General features: G+C 38.0%; 1 protein-coding gene across 6 annotated transcripts; it reads left to right on the top strand.

Moving 5' to 3' along the window:
• The first annotated feature begins 73 nt into the window (after window positions 1-73).
• ZDBF2 (zinc finger DBF-type containing 2) lies at window positions 74-19641 on the top strand. Of its 6 annotated transcripts, none has more exons than XM_075511443.1 (8): window positions 74-187; window positions 3470-3581; window positions 4219-4270; window positions 4795-4846; window positions 5440-5545; window positions 6445-6572; window positions 13250-15854; window positions 16124-19641. In XM_075511443.1, the coding sequence occupies exons 2-8, from the start codon at window positions 3558-3560 to the stop codon at window positions 16175-16177; spliced, it is 3021 nt and encodes a 1006-aa protein (XP_075367558.1). In that variant the 5' UTR covers window positions 74-187; window positions 3470-3557; the 3' UTR covers window positions 16178-19641. The 6 variants fall into 6 exon arrangements, with proteins under 6 accessions (XP_075367558.1, XP_075367557.1, XP_075367552.1 ...); XM_075511442.1 differs by having other exon boundaries at window positions 13250-15989; XM_075511437.1 differs by having other exon boundaries at window positions 13250-19641.
• The last annotated feature ends 545 nt before the right edge of the window (window positions 19642-20186 follow it).

Raw genomic sequence — 20186 nt, 5'->3', positions numbered from 1 at the left:
CGGCAGCGAAGCCGCTCGGCCCTGGGCGGAACAGCGGGTCCCTCCCCTCCCCTCCCCTCCCCTCCCCTCCCACGGCACAGCCCTCTGCTCCACCTCCGCCGCGCCGACCCGACCCGGAGCAGGAAGCAGGGGATGGCATCCCTTGACCCCAGCGTGGCACGGAAGAGCTCACGGGGAAGTGATGGAGGTGAGACGGCGCCGGGGAGGGAGCCGGGCGGCGGGAGCAGCGGGAATGCGCGCCGCTGGGCCAGGCCGTGCCGTGCCGTGCCGTGCCGTGCCGTGCCGTGCCGTGCCGTGCCGTGCCGTGCCGTGGGAAGGGGGCTGGGGGCCGGGGGCCGGCTGGGAGCGGGAGGGGCCGTTAGGGCCGTTGGGGCGGGGTCCGCGCGCTGCTCAGCGAACCTCCTGCGCGCGCGCGGGCGTTAAGGCGTGTGGGTGCCGCCAGCGGCCCCGCGGCCCCGGGAGCCCCTTCAGCAGGGGCGGGCGCCTCGGCTGCGCGTGGCGGAGCTCCCTCAGAACAGAGCGGGCCCTCGCCCCTCTCGGCCAGCGGCGGGCCCTGGGAGCTGCCTGCGGCTCCGCCCCGGGCGGCGGCGGCGGCTGGGCGGTGAGACGGGGCGAGGGGGGAACCGCGGACACGCCGCCTGGCGTGGTCGTGGCGCAGCAGGGATGGGACCCGACCCGGAGCCCGAGCTGGTGCCGCGTGGCCATGGGGCAAAAGCCGTTCCTGAAATAAGTTACCGCCTCCCTCTTTCTGCTAATGCTGTTGGAAGACAGATAACTTTGTTTAAGGCAGAGTTTTTTCCCCTTGTTTTCCCCCTGTCTACCCAGCACGGACCTTCTCAGGTGAAGGGCAGTAGACGTTTTTGTGAGGGGTTTTTGGAGGAGCAGTTTTGATTCGCCTTTTTGGCCTTTTATATTTTACCTGTTGCAGTGCAAGAGTGACACTGGACAGTTTTTTTGATGCCTTTTGGTTGCCTCTCTATGGGTTTGTCTTGTTAAATGGGATTATCTGAGGCTTTTCATCCTCTGGCTGCTGTACGCAGAGTAATTCGATAAAACCAAAAAGAAGCATTGGTGTTAGAGACAGCTAAAGTAGCCCAGTTAGAAATTTACCAAATCAAACATTTCTGTATGTAGGCAGCTGTTTTTACATTTCTTACAGTATACAGGATTTTTCAGTGATAACATGTTTATGCTAAATCTTGTACAGATATAACTTACTTTTTTAATCCAACAGTTTAAGATATTTACAGTTGGAAGTATCTTAACTAAGTTACAATTTTGCAGGCTTTGCATGGACATCTGAAAAATCCGTTGTGGATTTATAGCTGTAGTTTCTGTTTTGATAAAATAAGGATTGCAGTTAGGCTCTCCAGCTTTGGCAACATAAATAAGGCATCTGCATAGCAGATTTCCTTTATGTTACTAGCCTATGATTTGAGCTGGACTTAAGATGGTAAGCAAGCTATATATAGTTTGAGTTCACATTTTTTCTTTGTCCTGTACACTAGCGTTCTCATAAAACACTGAGATAAAGAGAAGAGGTTTTTCTCTCTTGTCAGCTTTGCGCATAAGTATCTCTGAACGATCTTCCTCTGATATTTTTCTGTCAGTTACTAAGTGATAGCCAGGCTTTTATAAGTTTTACTTAATACGCCCCTCCTCCAGTGAGAAAATCTGGTCCACTAAATCTCCTCGAACTGTAGAAAGATGACGAGGAGATCCAGACTGAGTGATTCAGTACAGGTATTTTCATAGTCCTGTGCTGTTTAAAGTTACTATGCTCCTAGCTCAGTTTAAACGTGCATGAGTCTGTGTCTTGACCTGGGGGTGTAACTTACAGAACTGTACTTGCAGATGAGTGAACTCCCAGTAGTACACCACCGTTGAAATTATTCCTTGAAATAAGGAAGTAACGCACTGTTGTAGTAGTTATGCTCCAACGTATTGCAGTTGCTGCTGCCTGAGGTCTCTGAGATGAAACTAGATATTTGTATATCGAGGTGCTTTAATCCAGTTTTGGGGCAGCAGATGGGGATGAGTGGTTGTGGTGCCCCCTGATGACTGTCTGACTGCCCTTGCAATGGGGTAGCCTCCTCTGTGGTTGCTACACTCTTACTGCGCTCCATGTTTGTAGCTTTATCTTAATCAAGTAAGACCTTGAAAAATCGGTAAGTTGACTTTGAGCACGTGGAACAAGTTATTTTCCATAAAGCATCATTCATGAAAGACAGCTTTGTGGTTTTTCCTTCACTTTCTTTTGGGTCCCAGCTGTTATAGGACACTGAACAGGATGACTGAGATCAGTTGATCTAACAAGAAAGCTTTTCTCAGTTGCCTGATGAGAAGGTTTATAAGAACAGCTGGGTTGGTTTTGTGTTGGTTTGGTTTGGTTTTTTTTTAATATTATTACATGAATTGATACACTATGGGAAGGAGAACAAGTCTGGTGTTTTGGTTGAGTGGTTTGGTTTGTTTGGGGTTTTTTTGTTGGTTTTTTTTTGTTGTTGTTTTGAGTTGAGATATTAAGGTATTCCTTCTGACCATAACGGCTATAACAGTTCTGCTATTCTATAATGAGCAGTGCATAGTTGGGGAAAGAGCAAAGCAAGTTTAAAGAAAACAAACAACAGACCACACATCTGTCAAGCCTGATGGTATGTAGCCTCATATAGGAGCATCTTTTCTACATATATGAGAACAAGAAAGGAGAAGGGAAGGAATGATTCTTGTAAAAACAGTTTATAAAGGATAAAAAGTAAAAGCAGTTGATTTGAAACTTTGTTTGTCATCCCACAATTACATAAATGGTAAGCCAAGAGCAGATCTAAGAATTGCCAAGTCCTGAGTTTTGAGAGAGGATGCGGTACTTTCACTGTGATGCCGGTGACAGTGATTGTGCAAATTATTGTGGCCTTTCTGTTTTCCTGCCTGTAATGCTAATGATAATACTTCATTGAGTATATAATGATTAATTCATAAAATGTTTTGAGCATCTAACCTACTGTGAAATTTCCAGTTAAAGTATTATTGCAGTATCTAACTACTTTATATAACGTAAGCAAAATAAAACATTGTTTGTCTGAGCAGCTTCATGAATGATGCTCAAAATAGATTCATTTCAATTTGGTTAATACTGAGGAATTTGTTTTCTGTTATTGTAGAAGTATACTTAGTTTCATGAGTGCTAGCATCCAAAACAAAAGCAATATTTAATACATAGGGACTATGAGGAAGAAAGAAGGAACAAAGTTATTCCAAAAGGAATGTTTAACATTTATGTAGGAAAGACTGTCAAAACAATTTCCATAATAAAAAAGAAGGATACACTGCAGACTTCAGAAAGAGATTTATTAATTTGATCGACTGACATGTTTGCAAAGTGGTACAGAAAAATTTACATGCCTTAGGGCATGGAAAACATGCATTATTAACTCTATTTTAAAAGGCTCTTTAACTTCATTGTTGCCAGATGGGATGAGAAAAGATAAGTGTCCTGCACTGCAAATGGCCTCCTGTTCGACATTTATTGTTTGCTAGTCTGGAGTCAGCTTTGGTGGATGAAGAGGGTTGATGACACTAAGGTTTGTACTAGAAAGCTGATTTTTATGCTTGCATTCCATAACGTAAAAGGACTGTGTGAAACTCAGAAGCCCTTTGTCTTTGGGTACCCTCAAGCATGTAACTGCAGGTTGCTGCAGTCATATTTTAATTAAAAATTATGGGATTCAATATTGGTTTGCAGGTCTTTTGAGCAATAAGGATTACTTTTCCAGCCTGGAGAATTCTTTTCTGTGGTCTAGGTTTTGTATGGTTTTTATTAGCATACATGTTTCATCTTTATTGTAAAGGCAACTTAGGAAATTAAGTAATTAAATGAATTTAACAAGGTTATTGCTTAATAACCTAACAGTCTAAGCTGTATTCATAAGTATAGTATTTGACTTTGTTAATTAGATCAGAAATTAGCCCCTTCTATCAAAGCTAACATGGATTGTTAAATATAATATTAGGGTAACCTAGTAAAGCAGAAATTTATTTTTACAATGTAGCTTCACTGAAGTCAAGTCTTGGTCTATAGCTGAAACAATATAGTGCTTCTGAACAGCTTGGAGCCTGGACTGAAGGATGAACTTGAGGAGGGGCTTTACTGTGGGGTTTTGTGGGTGTTTTGTTGTTTGGTTTTTTTTTAATATTAGTTATTTTATTGTTTACTTACAGATGTTTGATAGAATCAAACCATCTGATGAAGCTTCTGCTTCTTCAGCACAAGGTGAGAAGTTTAAAGTAGATGTTTTTGTTGCAGTTCTTTTTTTTTAATGTAATAATTAACAGTAGAAGCATTATTCACCTTGTAGTTTCAATTGCATACTTTGATTTCTTAAATTTCGTTATGGAACTTAGATGGAAGAAGTGACTTCTGAATCATCCACAGAGTTTCCATGTAGATGTAATTTTCTTGTTCTGTAATAAGCTGTTTAAGACATGCTACATTTTATCTCGGTGATCATGGCTGTAGCAGTATAAATGTAGCTTGCCTTGTCTTGATCCCAGACAAAGCAGTAAAAAAATTCCAACTCACCTCAACCATGAAAGAGTAAAGCTTATTTTATGAATCTCTTAGAGGAACTTTGAGGACAAAAGGATCTCTCTCTACATGCTTTCTTGAACTTACTAAACTTTTTATTTTCCTTTAAAATAGTAGTTTTGACAAACACAATGTAAGAGAAGTAACTAATTGTAGGTAAAACTGTATTCCATCTCTCTGATACTCTGTTTTGGTTTTTTTTTCTATAGGAATCGAAAGACATGGTGTTGAAGGCTTTCTACAACAGGACAGCAATAGCAGGTAAGTTAGGTGATCATCTAACTGGCATCTAGCTTGCTGCTTATACAAAGTAAAACAGGAAGAATCTGTTTTTCAGGCTTACCTGTTATCTTGTGTAATGGATGACAGTGATGCAATATAGATCAAGTGTATGATGGAGGTCCTTTTTATCTTGTACTCACATACTATTAAAAACTGTGGGGAAGGCGCATTGTGGTGCCCAAAACTAATGTGTGGGTGTCAAGATTCCTTTGTCTTTGGTCTATTTTTTTAAATTTCAAAATACTAAAAACCAGAAGAATGAAAAGATGACTGCCTTTTTCTGGAGAGACAGTTCTCTTCAGATTTCAGCCAACTGAAATTAGCACTTGTGTTAGCTGTGCCTTCAACCTATTATCCTTTGTTCTGCATTTAAGAAAAATTTTCTTTAGTGAAATTTACTTGGGAATACCTTCAAGTATGTAGTCCCACTTGCCATTACAATTCTGAAATAGAAATGTTTATCTTGCAAGTTTGTTCCAGCTCTGTAGTAAGATAGAGATTTAGAATTTTCATGTTAAGAACATGGATTAAACAACCCAACATGTCTTGGTAATATTACCTGCTTCTTTCAGTTTACACACAAGAGGGCAAGAACATCCTCGGCCTGGAGTATCCACTGTGCAAAATAGACAAGGATACTGCAATTGTTGCCATGTACACTACAGTAATCTGGAACAGGTGAGAAGGCTTCTGCATAATTCAGCAACAGATAGGAGTATCAAAAGGCTTTATCAGCTTATAAAATATCAGTCTCTACACAGAACAACCAATACTGAATGAAAAATAACCAATTTGTGAATTGCACAGTGTATGCACTGAGAAGAAGGTACCCTTATCTGTTACCTGTTAAAAAGATCCTGGTGGAGCGACATGGCTACTGCAGTCTGCTTTTCTGAAGTGGCACAATGCTGTGCATTGCATCCATTAGGTTTATTTTTTGTGGCTTTAATCTTGAAATCTGTATATATTTGTATACTGTAAAGTATTAGGGTTAATATGTTAGATACCAAGGCTGAAGACATTTGATCAACTATTTTCTTTTCTGTTCTTTAACTCTGTCAGTCTCTTGTCTTTTAGACTTCTTGATTTAGAAAGTAGAAACCTATTTAATCTTCTATGCTTATGAAAATTCTCCTTAATTCAAGTGAATTATAGGATGTTTATTCATATGAAGTTCAAGAATATTTTAATAGTAATTTATAGATACATTTAGCGTATTTGTACTAGTTACAAGAGACTTGTGAGCAGCTGTGAGATTTGTGAGACTATTTGTACTAGTTACAAGAGATCTGTGAGCAGCTGTCAGAGCTGCTAATTTGGGTTCCAACTCAGAAAGATGTTTTCATACATTTTAGTATTATTTGAGACTACCTAAGCATGCTCAAAAATCTCATTGAATCAAGGCCTTAAAGTAGAAAAGGATGAAGATTTTTCATTTAATTTAGATATTTTCATAGCAACTGTGTAATTTTTAACCTGGGCAATAGTGTAATGTTTAACCTGGGAAGTAATTTTTAGGAACAGGCCAGTGCGTTAACAGTAGTATTAAACTAGTCATCCATTTTATCTTTCACCAGCATATTTTCAGCTCCCAGCACAGACATTTTACCACTTACTGTAGGAATCGTATGGGTACCAGTAGCTTGATGGAGCGTTTCCTGCAAGATGTTTTACAGCATCATCCCCACAGATACCATGACAACAGGTATAATACAGCTGGCTCTTTTTTTTTTTTAAATATGTGCTCGTAGAATGCATGTATTACGAGGTCTTACTTCTGTTCCAATGCTGAGCAGTAATTTTTGCCCATTTGAGGTGAAACTTGCACAGTGAAGACAATTTAGAAAGGAGTGTATTTATATAAACATTGTCCAAGTATATTGCTTTTGTGTTGTCTCTGCACTTTTAAACTTTGTTTCACTACTTAAGGATTTGATACAACGCTATTGATAGCAATTAAATGTGAAGACCTGAAAAAAGAAGGAATATATGGGTCAGCAGGTATAATTGCAGACTGTACAGTCTGACATGCATTTACAAATTCTTATAATTTGGGCTTTATATTATTATAATTCCTATAATTCTGGGCTTTGTATATTGTATATTTGTATATAGCTGTATATTTTATGGGATGTTTTGAAAGAGTTCATAACTTTGGTTTGTTGTTTGTGGATAATGTCAGGTGAATATTTATAAGTTTATTTTTTCATTATCCTTGCAGTTCACACATTCAGTTAATAGTTACATGAATTACATTAATTGGCCGATTCAGTAACGCTCAGCTTTTGAAAAGTGTTCTCTTTATTTATCATGTGCATGCTTGAGTGATAAGAGGGCCAGTGTGTGTATGTTTTTCTCTGTAGATGAAGGGAAATCAATTAAATCTCATTCTTCGTTTGTTGTGTTCTGCAAGGCAGACAAAAATCCCAGTCTGAACCCAGTACAGTGTATCTTGATATACGACTCTGCTATAGATCTGACAAACAAGTAGAAGTGTATTTTGTCTGAAGGCAGTCATATTGATATTTTCAGGGATGTGACAGAACAAGCTAATAGGCATGTCTATGACAAATTAGCCCAGGACATGTACACATCACTACAAATAAATAAATTAATCCTTCTATCTTAAAATAAATTTAATCCTTCTAGCTTAAGAACATCCACAATTTTTTTGCCATGGAGAAAATATAGAATTCATTTTAAGGCAACGCCCAAATGAAAAAAGCCCTCTCTTGAGGTGTCGCTTATAAAAGGTTATTCCTTTGGTGAACAAAACCTACTAACTAGGAAAAACAAGCTACCCGTGTTCTCTAAGTTGTTGGAAGAAGGAATGGAATGAGAAAAATAATGTACAAAATCTAGATGAAGTTGGAAGGAGAAGGGGGAGGAGTAATCCCAAATCTAGACAGATTTTGGAGGAAGAAAAGCAAAGATGGAAAAGAAAGTGTGAGTAGATTTATGTTGTGATCCTGCTCTGAAAAATGACTGGAAAAAAAAGTCACATAGTTAACTGACGTTTGAGGTAAGAATTGGATTCTCTTCTTTCTCACATAAAAACACTTGGGTTGATACACAGTTTCACTCAGTTCTTAAATACCTGTTTTTACTATTTACCTGAATTCACACAAGGAATCTTAAGAGTGTTATTTAAAAGGATTATAGAAATATTTGTGAGACTTGATTTGTTTTGCAGAAGCAGTATACCTAGTAGTGATATGGAAAAGGGAAAAAATTATCAGAGCTTTGCCTTATACTGAATTTCAAAGGTGTTCTGCCCCTCCCCCAGTAACAAAAAAAACCCCCACAAACCAAGAAATCATTCCTTCCTCCAAACTCTTGGTGTAGAAGTTTTTTACATAAAGAAATAATATTGAGCATTTAAGAGGGTAAATCTTCACTCTGCTTTTGGGGGTAATTTGTAGCAAAACTGTCAGAAGTTCCGAACTGTATAGAACTGTAGTTCTATTCCTTCCACCCCAGAGACATTTGCTTATAAGTAACTTTTGAAAATTGGATACAGGCTGTTAAGCGAGCTAGAAGCCTAGGAATTTGCTATAGTTTATCCATACCAAAGTCCATTTAGTCCTATATTCAGTCTTCCAGCAGTGTCTAGGTGCCAGGTGTTTCACACAAAGGTGGAAGAACTCTGAAGTGAGAAAGTTAAAATATTATTTCTACTGCCTTTGGCCTTCCCTTTAGGTCTAATTCTGATGTGTAAGATTTTGAAGTTCAAACAAAGGTGCTTTATCTTAGAGCTTAGGTTGACAAGAATGCATGCAGCAGTAGGGCACAGTAGTTCAGCTGACAGGCGTTGTTTGATCATGTGATGTGTTTGATTACATAGCATTCATATGATAATAGAAATCCTCTTTTTTTTAATGTTTTATTATATGAGGTTTCTCCTTTTGCTTAGTGTCCTGGTTTTGGCTGGGATAGAGTTAATTTTCTCCCTAGTAGCTGGTGTAGTGCTGTGTTTTGGATTTGGTATGAGAATAATGCTGATAACACACTGATGTTTTAGTTGTTGCTAAGTAGTGCTTATACTAAATCAAGGACTTTTCAGCTTCTCATGCTCTACTGACTGAGAAGGCTGGAGATGCACAAGAAGCTGGGAGGGGGCACAGCCAGGACAGCTGACCCAAACTGGCCAAAGGGCTATTCCATACCATATGATGTCATGCTCAGTATATAAACTGGGGGAAAGCTGGCTGGGAGGCTGCTGCTCTGGAACTGGCTGGGCATTGGTCGGTGGGTGGTGAGCAGTTGCATTGTGCATCACTTATTTTGTATATTCTTTTATCGTAGTCATCATCATTATTATTATTTTCCCTTCCTTTTCTGTGCTATTAAACTGTCTTTATCTAACCTACGAATCTTACGGTTTTTGGTTTTTTCCCCCCGATTCTCTCCCCCATACCACTGTGGGGGGAGTGAGTGAATGGCTGTGTGGTCTTTAGCTGCCTGCCGGGTTAAACCACAACGCTTAGTCAGTCCTATAACCTTTATCTGTACTCTGATGAATTCTGTCCCCTTCTCCTGGATAACCAGAATTCCACTGTATTGTAAAAGATGATACACCTTTGAGGAAAATGTTGTATTTTGGAGTACACAAGGAAAATTGCAGGTTGTGTCATAATTTTATTAATTTTCTTTTAAAATAATGCATCTTGAGCAGGGAGGAGTTGTATACTGCTGTTGGTGAATCGATGTGGCTTGTTAGGGTCATGCAAAGTGTGTTTTAAGTTTTATCCCTTGTTTATCACAATTTGACTGAACATCCCTATTGTGTTCTTTATTTAAATTATTCAGAGGGTCCTTTTAGCATTTCCTTCTCATCTGAAGATCTTAATACTTTACTCTTCAAAATTTTTGAAAGTGGCAAGTAACTCATAAAATGTAGCCTGAACTGGAGAGCATTGTTCTTCCAATCTTTTGTTGTGATGACGAGTGATTGTTCAGCCCTCCTATTTGATATTAGCAACCAGTTCTTGGTGTTTGATTGGGGGTTTTTTCCTCCCCCAGTGATTACTGAGCTTTTTAATAGACTCCCAGGGACCTTAATGAATGCTTTTTGCGTATCAAAGTAGTTAATCTTTTCTTCTTTATCTACTCCTTTATCATTGCCTAACACATGGTCCAGAGATTAGTGAGATGCAGCTTTTCCTTTTGAGAAACCTTGATGGTGGCTAGATCTTACAGATTTCCAGGTATTTTATTCTATTTTAATTGTTGTTACTTCAGCTAACTTGCCAGGTACAGCTCTAAAAGCTTTTAGTTGCTATGAAACTTTTTGTATTGACACCTATAACTTCATTATGTTTTTAAACGTCAGCAATGTATTTACCACCTTCCAGTCTTTTGTAACTGTAATTATAATAGAAAAGTTTTGTTGTGGCATTTTTTTCTTCAGACTTTCAGCCTGTGGTTGTATTCCATATGCATTACCAGGAATAAAACCAAGATCTATGGCAGGTATCAATTAAACATCCTTTACAGTAAAGAGGAAAAATATAATTTGTCATCTCAATGTTGAGATGACATCTCAGTTTTTGTTGCGTTGTTTCCTTTGACCAAGACAGCCATGTCTTCTGCAAGATTCCTGCTTCTGGTATGTGTGAGTCATGACAGCTACCACTTTAGTTTCCTTACTTTCACTTAAATTGTGTATTACTACAATATGTAAGGATATAGGCATTCACACATACTTCACTCCTACACACAGACACTCTCCCCACACACTGTTTTTACAGATACGGGAACGTGTGCATGTCTTGTACATGCTTTTGAACACCTTATAAAATTATAACAAGTTAGATAGGCATGGTGGCCTTTATCTTCTAACCTGTGGAAAGTAAACAAAGGTAAAATTTTCCAATATGAATTTTTCAGCATTTAGTGTTTGGACTGAAGAAAACCTGGACTCAACTTTACCTATGGAGCCATAGGTAGTGAGTCTGTAGTAACAAACATCTTTTTGGGGGGTGGGGGGGGTGTTAATACAACTTGAACCATTAGTTCAAATCAAGTATTGGCAGTCAATATGTGCATCACTTTAGTGAATGAAGAATAATATGCAAATAGCCAAAGTAAAGTATAAGTTATTTCATTACGAATAGCATGCAGTGCTTTATCACTTTTTATGTAGCCAGTGTGAATCTCTCAAAAGCCCAGCTTTTGGCATGTTCTTGTATGAGGTTTATAAGCAAGTTAAGGAAAACATGGTTGGAGATTAAATGCTGCTGAAATGGAAATGTAGCTGGCTGGAAAACTGTTTTCTTAATTGTTAGTGGCTCAGAGAGAGAGAGGAATAGCGTGGGCAGCAGGAGTAGGGAAGTGATCGTGCCCCTGTACTCGGCACTGGTGAGGCCGCACCTCAAATACTGTGTTCAGTTTTGGGCCCCTCACTACAAGAGAGACATTGAGGTGCTGGAGCGTGTCCAGAGAAGGGCAACAAAGCTGGTGAAGGGTCTGGAGCAGAAGTCTGATGAGGAGCGGCTGAGGAAACTGGGGTTGTTTAGTCTGGAGAAAAGGAGGCTGAGGGGAGACCTTATCGCTCTCTACAACTACCTGAAAGGAGGTTGTAGAGAGGTGGGGGTCGGTCTTCTCCCAGGTAACAAGGGATAGGACAAGAGGAAATGGCCTCAAGTTGCACAGGGGAGGTTTAGACTGGATATTAGGAAATTTTACTTCACTGAAAGGGTTACCAAGCATTGGAACAGGCTGCCCAGGGAAGTGGTTGAGTCGCCATCCCTGGAGGTATTTAAAAGACATTTGGATGAGGTGCTTAGGGACATGGTATAGTGGTGGTCTTGGTAGTGTTATGTTAACGGTTGGACTCGATGATCTTAAAGGTCTTTTCCAACCTATACGATTCTGATTCTGAGGACAAAATCTAATGGTGGATTGCGAGCCCTGTCACTGAGCCCTATGCTGAGATTTGAAGTAGGTGCTTTCAAGTGTAAGTTATGGCGGGGGCGGGGAGTTTTATTTGTTTTGGTGGTGATCCTATGAAGTATGCTTTTCTGGACTAAATCTTGTTAACTCTGTAGAGTTCAAATGTCAGTCTTAATTTTTTTTTTTTTTTAAACATTGGCCAAACCTATCTTTTTTTTTTTTTTCAACTATAAAACAGTTCTTCCAAGCTGAGAATTCTTCTTTTATCTGTCATCTCTCAGTAAAAGGCTGAGACATAGCTATATTCAGATAAGTTCTCTTGTGATTGCTTTTCAGTGTGAAGTAGCTAGTTAAATACTTGCTACAAGTTTGCTTGGTATCAGCTGGCTTTATTAGTAACTAATGTCTGAGTCCTTCAAGGACTTCTGCACATGTTGACTAGTAAGCATTGCTAATTCTATTGGCTCCTGATTGATTTTTAACATTCAATAACTGTGGAAGCTGAATGTTTATAACCGACAAAATTTACTGTACAATAAAATTTATTCACAATACTTCTGTTAGCAGATGAATGCACCATAAGAAGTGCATGGCTGTCTGCCATGTATTAAAGTAAGCATCCATTTGGGTCTCGCAAGGTCTGGTTATAACTTTCAAATGAAACATAATATTGTCTCTTCAGTTATATTTACTTTTTAAAAATTATTTTCATTGGATTTGCCCAGCTGTTACACATTAAAGCCTTGTGGGTTCCTGTGTTGCATAAGAGAAATAGTCCATATCTGTCTGTTAATTCTGAAAGACATAACCACTTGTATTTGAGGTAGTCCTAAAGACAGAACTGCCAGTTACAGAATATATAAAAACCTGTTGTCACAGTGAGGCTGAACAATCATAGCTTGGCTTCTTATAGAAGTGAGTCAGAAGCTGTGGTATGTCTGTGAGAAACAGGAAGCATGGAATTCCTTGGCAACATGTGCAGAGTTCCTATCAGGCAGCCACGTTTTGTAGGGAAAGGGACATTTATACTCAATAGTATTTTTATACTGTGCCATATTATAATGTTCCATTTCTCTACAAAAGCTCAATATTAATTAATGATAGTTTTACCAGTGAAATAACCTCTTTATAAGCTCACAACTTCAAACAAAGGAAATATCTTTACTTTTTCTTGCTTTGCTGTATTTATAAAATGATTGTAATGTATGTTTGGCCATTCTTAATGGGTGGTTGCATGAAGAGGGTAACCGACTAATGCCTGAATTGTTATCTTTAGCTTTGTGGAACATTCCCCCTTTTTTAAAATGAAATATCTCCACTAAAGTAGCAGAGCTGGTAACTTGAGTTTGTTCATTAGGTGTGATGCACTCTAGGTGATTACTCCTTTTTTTTTTTTTTTTTTTTTAAAAAAACCACTGTTGTTTGAAAAATTGTAAGCATATTTACAGTATTTATATAAGGTGGGTTTTTTTTTCCCCTCCCCTTTAGACCAACCTATGATGACATGCCACTCCCCGTCACTCCAGAGGCTGCTAGGATTGCTTGCCTGTCCCCAGAAGAGATGGAGAAAAAGAGGAACAGAGACAGACAGCAGATTTCCAGCAAAGACAAGGAGTCTGTTGGTGAAATATGCTCTTCTGCTCCATGCCTGTCTCATGAGGGCACAAAGAAAACTTCTGTAACACAAGCATTTATTCAAAAACTAGAAAGAAGGCAGGAACACGTTACAAGAATATCCCAGCAGTCTATGGGCATTTGTAGCAATGAGAAATGGAATACCCTGAAAGATGCTCAAATTGCAAATCATAGCCATGAAGGCCAGTTTACAGCTGTGAGCCCCGTACCTCAGCATTTTTCTGTCAGTCCTTTAATCCATAGTTCTTCTGTTAATCCTAAAACAGGAAAAAATGTTAGGCATTTGGCAGCATCAAATCTGATTCTGCATGGTGGATGTGATAAAACAGGAATGGAGGTATGCAATAGTGATGCATTATTGAACCCGTGCTTGAATCCTGCTCCAGCACTGGTTCACCCAAAATGCCTTTCAGTTTCTCATCAGAATCCCATGTGCAGCCACAGCAATTCTTTATGTATTACCTCAGGTCAATCTCTCTCAAAACGAGATGGTTTACGAACTCAGGATGAAACTCTGGTGACTGATTTCCATCTCAGGGATACTGTGGGTATCAGCAGCTCCCTAGATCTTGGGACATCCCCACAACTAGCAAGATGCAAAAACATGAAGACGAACAGAGGTGATGAAAGCTCTGTGGATGAAACTATTGAAGATGTTATTTTGAAATACTGCCATGGAACTACATCTGAAGAAAATTATTTCAAAGAAGAGAATAATCCCTGTTTAACTTTTTCATCACTTCTGGACCAGACTCATTTAGAGGGTTCTGAAATGAGTTTTGACTGTGATGCACCTATTCAGGCAGGAACAGACTTACCCAAGGCAGCTATAAAAGATATAGAATTCCTAAAAGAGGTCCAGATAAGTTTGCAAGATAAAGACTATGGAACACAGCTCTCTTCTGTTTTAAAAAGTGAGTCAGTAGAGAAAATAGAAGCAGTGAAACAGGATGTCATAGTTCATACCGAAGAACCGGTTCTTCCAGCTCTGCCTCATGTGCCTCCTTCTTTTGTGGGAAAGACTTGGTCTCAAATAATGTATGAAGACGATATAAAAATTGAAGAACTTGTGCGTGATTTCAGGGAAGGTCGTTTTCGCTGCTATTTTGACAGTGAATCCTCAGCCAACTGTACAGGGAAGAGAATGAAGAAAAAAAAGCAGAAGGATGAAAAAAAGAACAATATTGTTGAGGGTAATAGAACAGAAAGTGCATCAGTTAAAGCATTGCCAGAATTTAATGATGCTTTAAGTGGCGGCTCTGATTTTGATAACCCATCTTTAGCCTCGGATACACTATGCAACCCACAAATTCTTAAAATGCCTAGAAAAAGGACATGGCGCCTGGCTTCAAGATGCCAGGTGGTTAAAGTCAGCCATGGCACCCAAACAAGTCTATTGAACTACCCTGTAGCAAAAAGAAAAATGTCTAGAAGGGAATCTGATCCAGCTGATCAGAAAGCAAGCATCGTGTGGCCGGAGAATGAAAAAACTCCAAACATGAAAACTAGACTATGTGCCCTTAAACTTCCTGAGTCCTATAGCAAGATTATGAGTCCTGTACAGCCCAAGACAGTGGTGTATGTACTTTCGTGCCCAGAGATAAAACAGTGTAAAGGTAAACCTGTAGATATTCCCAAAATGAGGAAAAATCGTAACTCCACAGATAGCAAGGACTCTGTAAGGTATAAATACAAACAGTGTTCTTTTAAGTATTATGACCCACTGACAAATCGAATTCTGAAAATGCCTCCGAAGAGTACAGTTGGAGAAAAGGCCAGAAAGCCCTCCCACGTTCGACAGCTTTTCAGAAGTCTCAGCTTCGATGCAAACATGAGGAAACTAGCTGATGCACAGAGAGAAAGCATGCCATCAAAGTCACTCAATTGGTCAGACTTCTATAGTTCATCTTCAGCATCTTTCCTGCCAGATCCAGGTAAAGGGAATGATGCAGCCTCAAGTCAAAAGGCAGATGAATCTTCTGTTTCCACAGAAAGAACAGATTGTCTGGTATCTGGTCATTCTGAGAACTCTTTTAAACACCTGATCATTTCACCTTTGAACTCTCACCAGTCTGCGGTAGAAGGAGATGGTAGATTAACTCCATTTAACACTAGAGTTACCAAAACTCCTCTGACCTCCATCAGGAGTGAGCGGTTAGAGAGGGAGAATCCAAAGGCAATATGGAAGAGAAAAGAAGGCACTAATAAAGAACCAGTTTTTTCCAGAAAGGCTGCAGGACCTATGTCTGTCAGATGTACTGTTGGGAGGAGAGGAAACAGAGTAACTGCAGGCAAACAAACTTCCAGAACTAAAAAACAGCAAAAAGAGGGGATGAGAAGGAAACTTCGTCCTCGTGCCCAGAAATCTTCTGCTTTCTCTATCCATAGGTGCCAGACAAGGAAAACTACAGTGGGAAAGCACCTTAAGAAAGAAAAGCCTGATGCTAAAAAATTAAAGGTGAGGAGGAAACCAAAAAGAACCTTTCTGAACTCAACAGTTGTCACAGGGATTCCTGAAAAGAGGCAGAAAGTCATATCGGAATCTTTTCCCAAGAAGCCAGAGCGAGCTTCTTCCAAAGTCAGGAACTGGGAAGTAAGTGGAGATCGGGGTCACCCTAGCACTGTGAACCAACCCTCTAGAAGAACTTGTGCTGTACCGTTACTTCGAAACTGTCTTGTTCTACCAGGTGAGAGCTAGCTACCAAAAGGACTTCTTTTTTTTTATAGCCAGCACCTGGAAAACGATTGGGGAAAAGGAAAGGGAACAAAAGGAGTTCATAGATGAAGCAGTTGAAGTGCTAGAACTGCAGAAAGTGCAAAGCCAGTCTAATGTGAAACAAGTACAACTGTAAACTCAGCTCTTGTTCCTGGAATATGGGGGCATAATGTATTGCACTGTTCTACTGTGTAAAGCTGCAAAAGTTGTGTATTTGAGTTAAAAAGCACTTAGAATCCTATTTACTAGGCTTCACCTGTACGTCAGAAAAATGAGCTTGAATAGTATCATATTGTTTTTATGGTATTATCAGTGTGTAATAGTGCACTATAATAAGGTAAATTAGAAGCTGTATTAATTAATTGTGCCTATTCTCATTTTTCCACATAATTCTAAAGTGCAAAAAATGACTCGGTTGTTATGTTAGAAATTAAATGAAGATACGTTAATCTGGGCTGAATTCTGTGTATGTATTTTGTGTTTGTGTATATGCACACCTCCTTCAATACATAATATATACTTGCCTATGGAGTGGCATTAAAATTAATACAGTATGATACAATTCAGATCAATTCAGTGCTTTCTTGAAATGAAATATAATTGTACATGTTTTTATATTGACTTTTTTCCCTGAAATGATGTCCAAAGCAGTTATTTTGGACAAAAAGTCACTGTGGGCTTTCAAGCAATAATGGACCATGCTGGTAAGGAAGTATGTCTTTCTAGGGCATTGTTCAAATGGTGGTGGCTAAAATGAAATCTTGAATTCTAAAAGAAATGTAGGCTTAGGGTTTGGGTTGGGGTTTTTTTGTGTGTTTTTTTTTTTTTTTTCTTTTTAAATAGCTTATTGATTAAGTTTATAGGTGAATTTCACATTCCTTAGTGGGAGGATGGAACATTTATAATACAAACAAATAGCAGTGAGTTGTTCTAGAATTTCAACCTTAAATTTGAGTTTCTGTACTTTTTGGATTTTAATTTGGTGTACTGTTGGTTACATTTTTATGTACTGTAGTTGAAACGTTCTTTTTAAACTTTCAGTAAAATATTTAAATAAGCCTAAAGCAGCATCCATCTAAATGTATGAGAGTTCAAATACCTGTTTAAACAGATCCTCAAATATCTGTTTAAAAATATTCAGTTGAATTAAAATGATATTCCATAGTGATTCATGTTTGGCCACTGATGCTCTAACTACTGTGATTTTATGGCAAAAAATGCCGTATTGTTTTGGTTTAGTGTAGTTTGGTTTTTTTAATAGTTATTATGATGACAGCTTATTTAATGTGTTTAGGAGACATAAACCCTAGTCTTGCAGATATTTCTATGCTTTAAAATCCAAGATTAATTGTTCATTTGTATTAAGTTAAGCATGTAGTTAAACATCATCACAATCAGGGCTCTGGTTTGTAAATTTGCAATTTGGTATATTATATAATCTATCTTACTTTAAAGGTCTTTGTAAATTCTCTAGTTGTACAATACATCTTTCAGAACACAAGAAAAACATAGAAAAGACCAAACCCTGCAATCTGTGCCATTGAATATAGTATCTGTGTGTTTTCCCCTGAAGAAACAAAATCATTCTTGTTTCATTTTCTGAAGTGTCAAGGGTCGCTGGTTTGGACTGAGGTAAAGGTGGACTTTGAAATGTTTTATTTTAATATATGGTATCTGAAGGAAATATAAAAGCTGTCATCATAAACCACTTGTTCAAGAAATATTTTGGGGATTTTTTTAAATGTATGTGCATATTTCCCAGGGTAAATAAAAGATGTGCATGTACTTAAGCCAGCTGGAAACTAAGTTCCTTTACAAATCAAATATGGTCTGATAGATTTTTTTTTTTAATTTAATTTTATTTTTGAAATAAAAGTTGATTTTTATGGATGAATTTTCCTATGGTTGTCAGTAGACACAGAATCTTATGACCATATTACAAGTCACTGGAAAATGAAGGGTTATAATATGAGTTCTTGTAGCCCTCTTAACTAATTGTGCCTGTATAATTTAATATTTTGTCTAATATAAAACTGATTTTTTTAAAGCAAAGTTTTAAAGGAATGGTTTTTATAGAAAGAGTAATTTTTAGATAAAGCAAAAGATTTTTAAATAAAGTTTGTTTTAAAGCAAAGCTTTAAATTAACTCTATAGATAAGTCCCATTCTAACATATTTTTATGATACAAGAATGTTTTCCTATCTAACTTCTTCCATCTTATTTTTCACAATATTGTACACATGAAGAGCATTAATTGTTTTGTGTGTGAATAAGGTTTAATGCACATTGTACTTTAAGATCACTGGTGCACATTTGTTTACAGACAAAAATACTGTTCTCCATACTCATTCATTGCAAGTTTGTGTTTCTCCAGCACACAACTTTTCCTTGAAACCTTGAGTAATAAAAATATCTTGATGACTATAAAATGACTAATATTTTTAGCCTGTAATGTCTTTTTTTGTGAATAATAGACCCCCTTGTCAGGGTGGGGTTTTTAAAAAGAAAAATGTATTATATTTAAATAACAGTGTAAGTAGCTATATATTTTCCTTAAAAAAAACAAAACAAAACAAAAAAGTATGAAATGTAACAATTTTTTTAAAAACAGAAGACTTGGGATACAAGTCTGAAAACGTTTCTGTGGTTGACAGTGTCAAAATAAGATTTACTATAAGCTTGGATGTTATTCTATGTCTCAGTTCTGACTGTTTAGAAACCTATTCTGTGCATGCTCAATGACTGCTAGGAAAAAGGGGAGATTGTGATATGAGAAGTAAACGCAGAAACTGCTTTGGAAATAGAATTGGTGAAGATATATGCAAAACATAAAAAATTGCAGAGATACTCAAAATACCATGTGCATGAAGGAGAAAAGAACTTTTCTGGGGTCTTGAGGAATTAGTCAAACGCTTCCCTATTAGATGAATGATACAGGTTTACTGCCGTTACTGAGTAGCATGTTGTTTCATTAGCAGCACAGCTGAAACATCGAAACATGATTGTGAAGTCTACACCAATGGAAAACTTCAGAGCTGAAATACTTTCTCACTGAAATTGATGGGAGGGTTGGTTGGTTTGGGGTGGGGGAGTGGGGGTGTTTTTGTTTTGTTTTTTTTGTTTGTTTTTTAATATTAGTGGACAAAGATATTTGTCATTATGTTTACATCTAGAGAAGCAAGAAAAGGTAACTGGATTAAAGAGGAATAAAGTCATGCTTTTTGAATCTAATTGGCAGCAGTTAAATGCAGGATATAATTAAGAAAAATGTTATCATTTCTTCTATGCATATGTCATTTTGACCTTCTGCAAGTTCATATTTGTTTTTTATACAGTTCATAATTTTAGAAAAGTCTCTCCCCCCACAAAGTACTCATTCAACCTTTTAAAATGATCTCATTCTAAGCAGCTTGATTTCTATAATTTACTTGTATTGTGAACCTTGAGTGTGACCCAGACTAGTACTGTGCCAGGTGCTAACCAAACATAGACTAGCAAGTCCCCAAAACTTCAGATGTCTGACGCTTGCACCTAGGATAGGATTTTTTGCTTTCTAGTTCTTTCTGACAAGTTTGCATCCAGTGTTCTTGTAATTGTAGTATGAAAGTGCTCCTCTCTGGGACTCGGATAAAATGAGATATTTAGTTGTATTTATAATGAGACTATAGCTTAATCTCAAGTTGTGTTTAAGTTTCATGCTAAATTTGTGCCCAAATGAGAATATGTGTTTTTGTGGTTTTCATGTTCTAGTAATTGGTGATGTATTTTGCAGTACTGTTGCTTGATGCTGTAATTTTTTTATCTGCTTGTCTGTCTGTGGTCATTTGACACAATGTGAGTTTGTAAGAATACAGTGATATTACAAACTTGTCCAGTGCTATTGCTGGATGTTCTTTCTTTGTATTTTCAGCTCACTTAATTTCAGATTTATTGTTTCCATGTTTTTCCTCAGTCATGCATTTGGATTTTTTTCATGTTATGAAGAGCTAAATTACAGGACAGGATATTCTGTTTGGAAGTAAATCAGTGACAGGTAACAGAAGTGGATGGTGTCCTCATCTGAAGTGCAGAGGA

This window comes from Mycteria americana, chromosome 9 (assembly GCF_035582795.1).
Source record: "Mycteria americana isolate JAX WOST 10 ecotype Jacksonville Zoo and Gardens chromosome 9, USCA_MyAme_1.0, whole genome shotgun sequence".
NCBI classification, from domain to species: domain Eukaryota; kingdom Metazoa; phylum Chordata; class Aves; order Ciconiiformes; family Ciconiidae; genus Mycteria; species Mycteria americana.
This window is presented reverse-complemented; position numbering and strand designations above follow the sequence as displayed.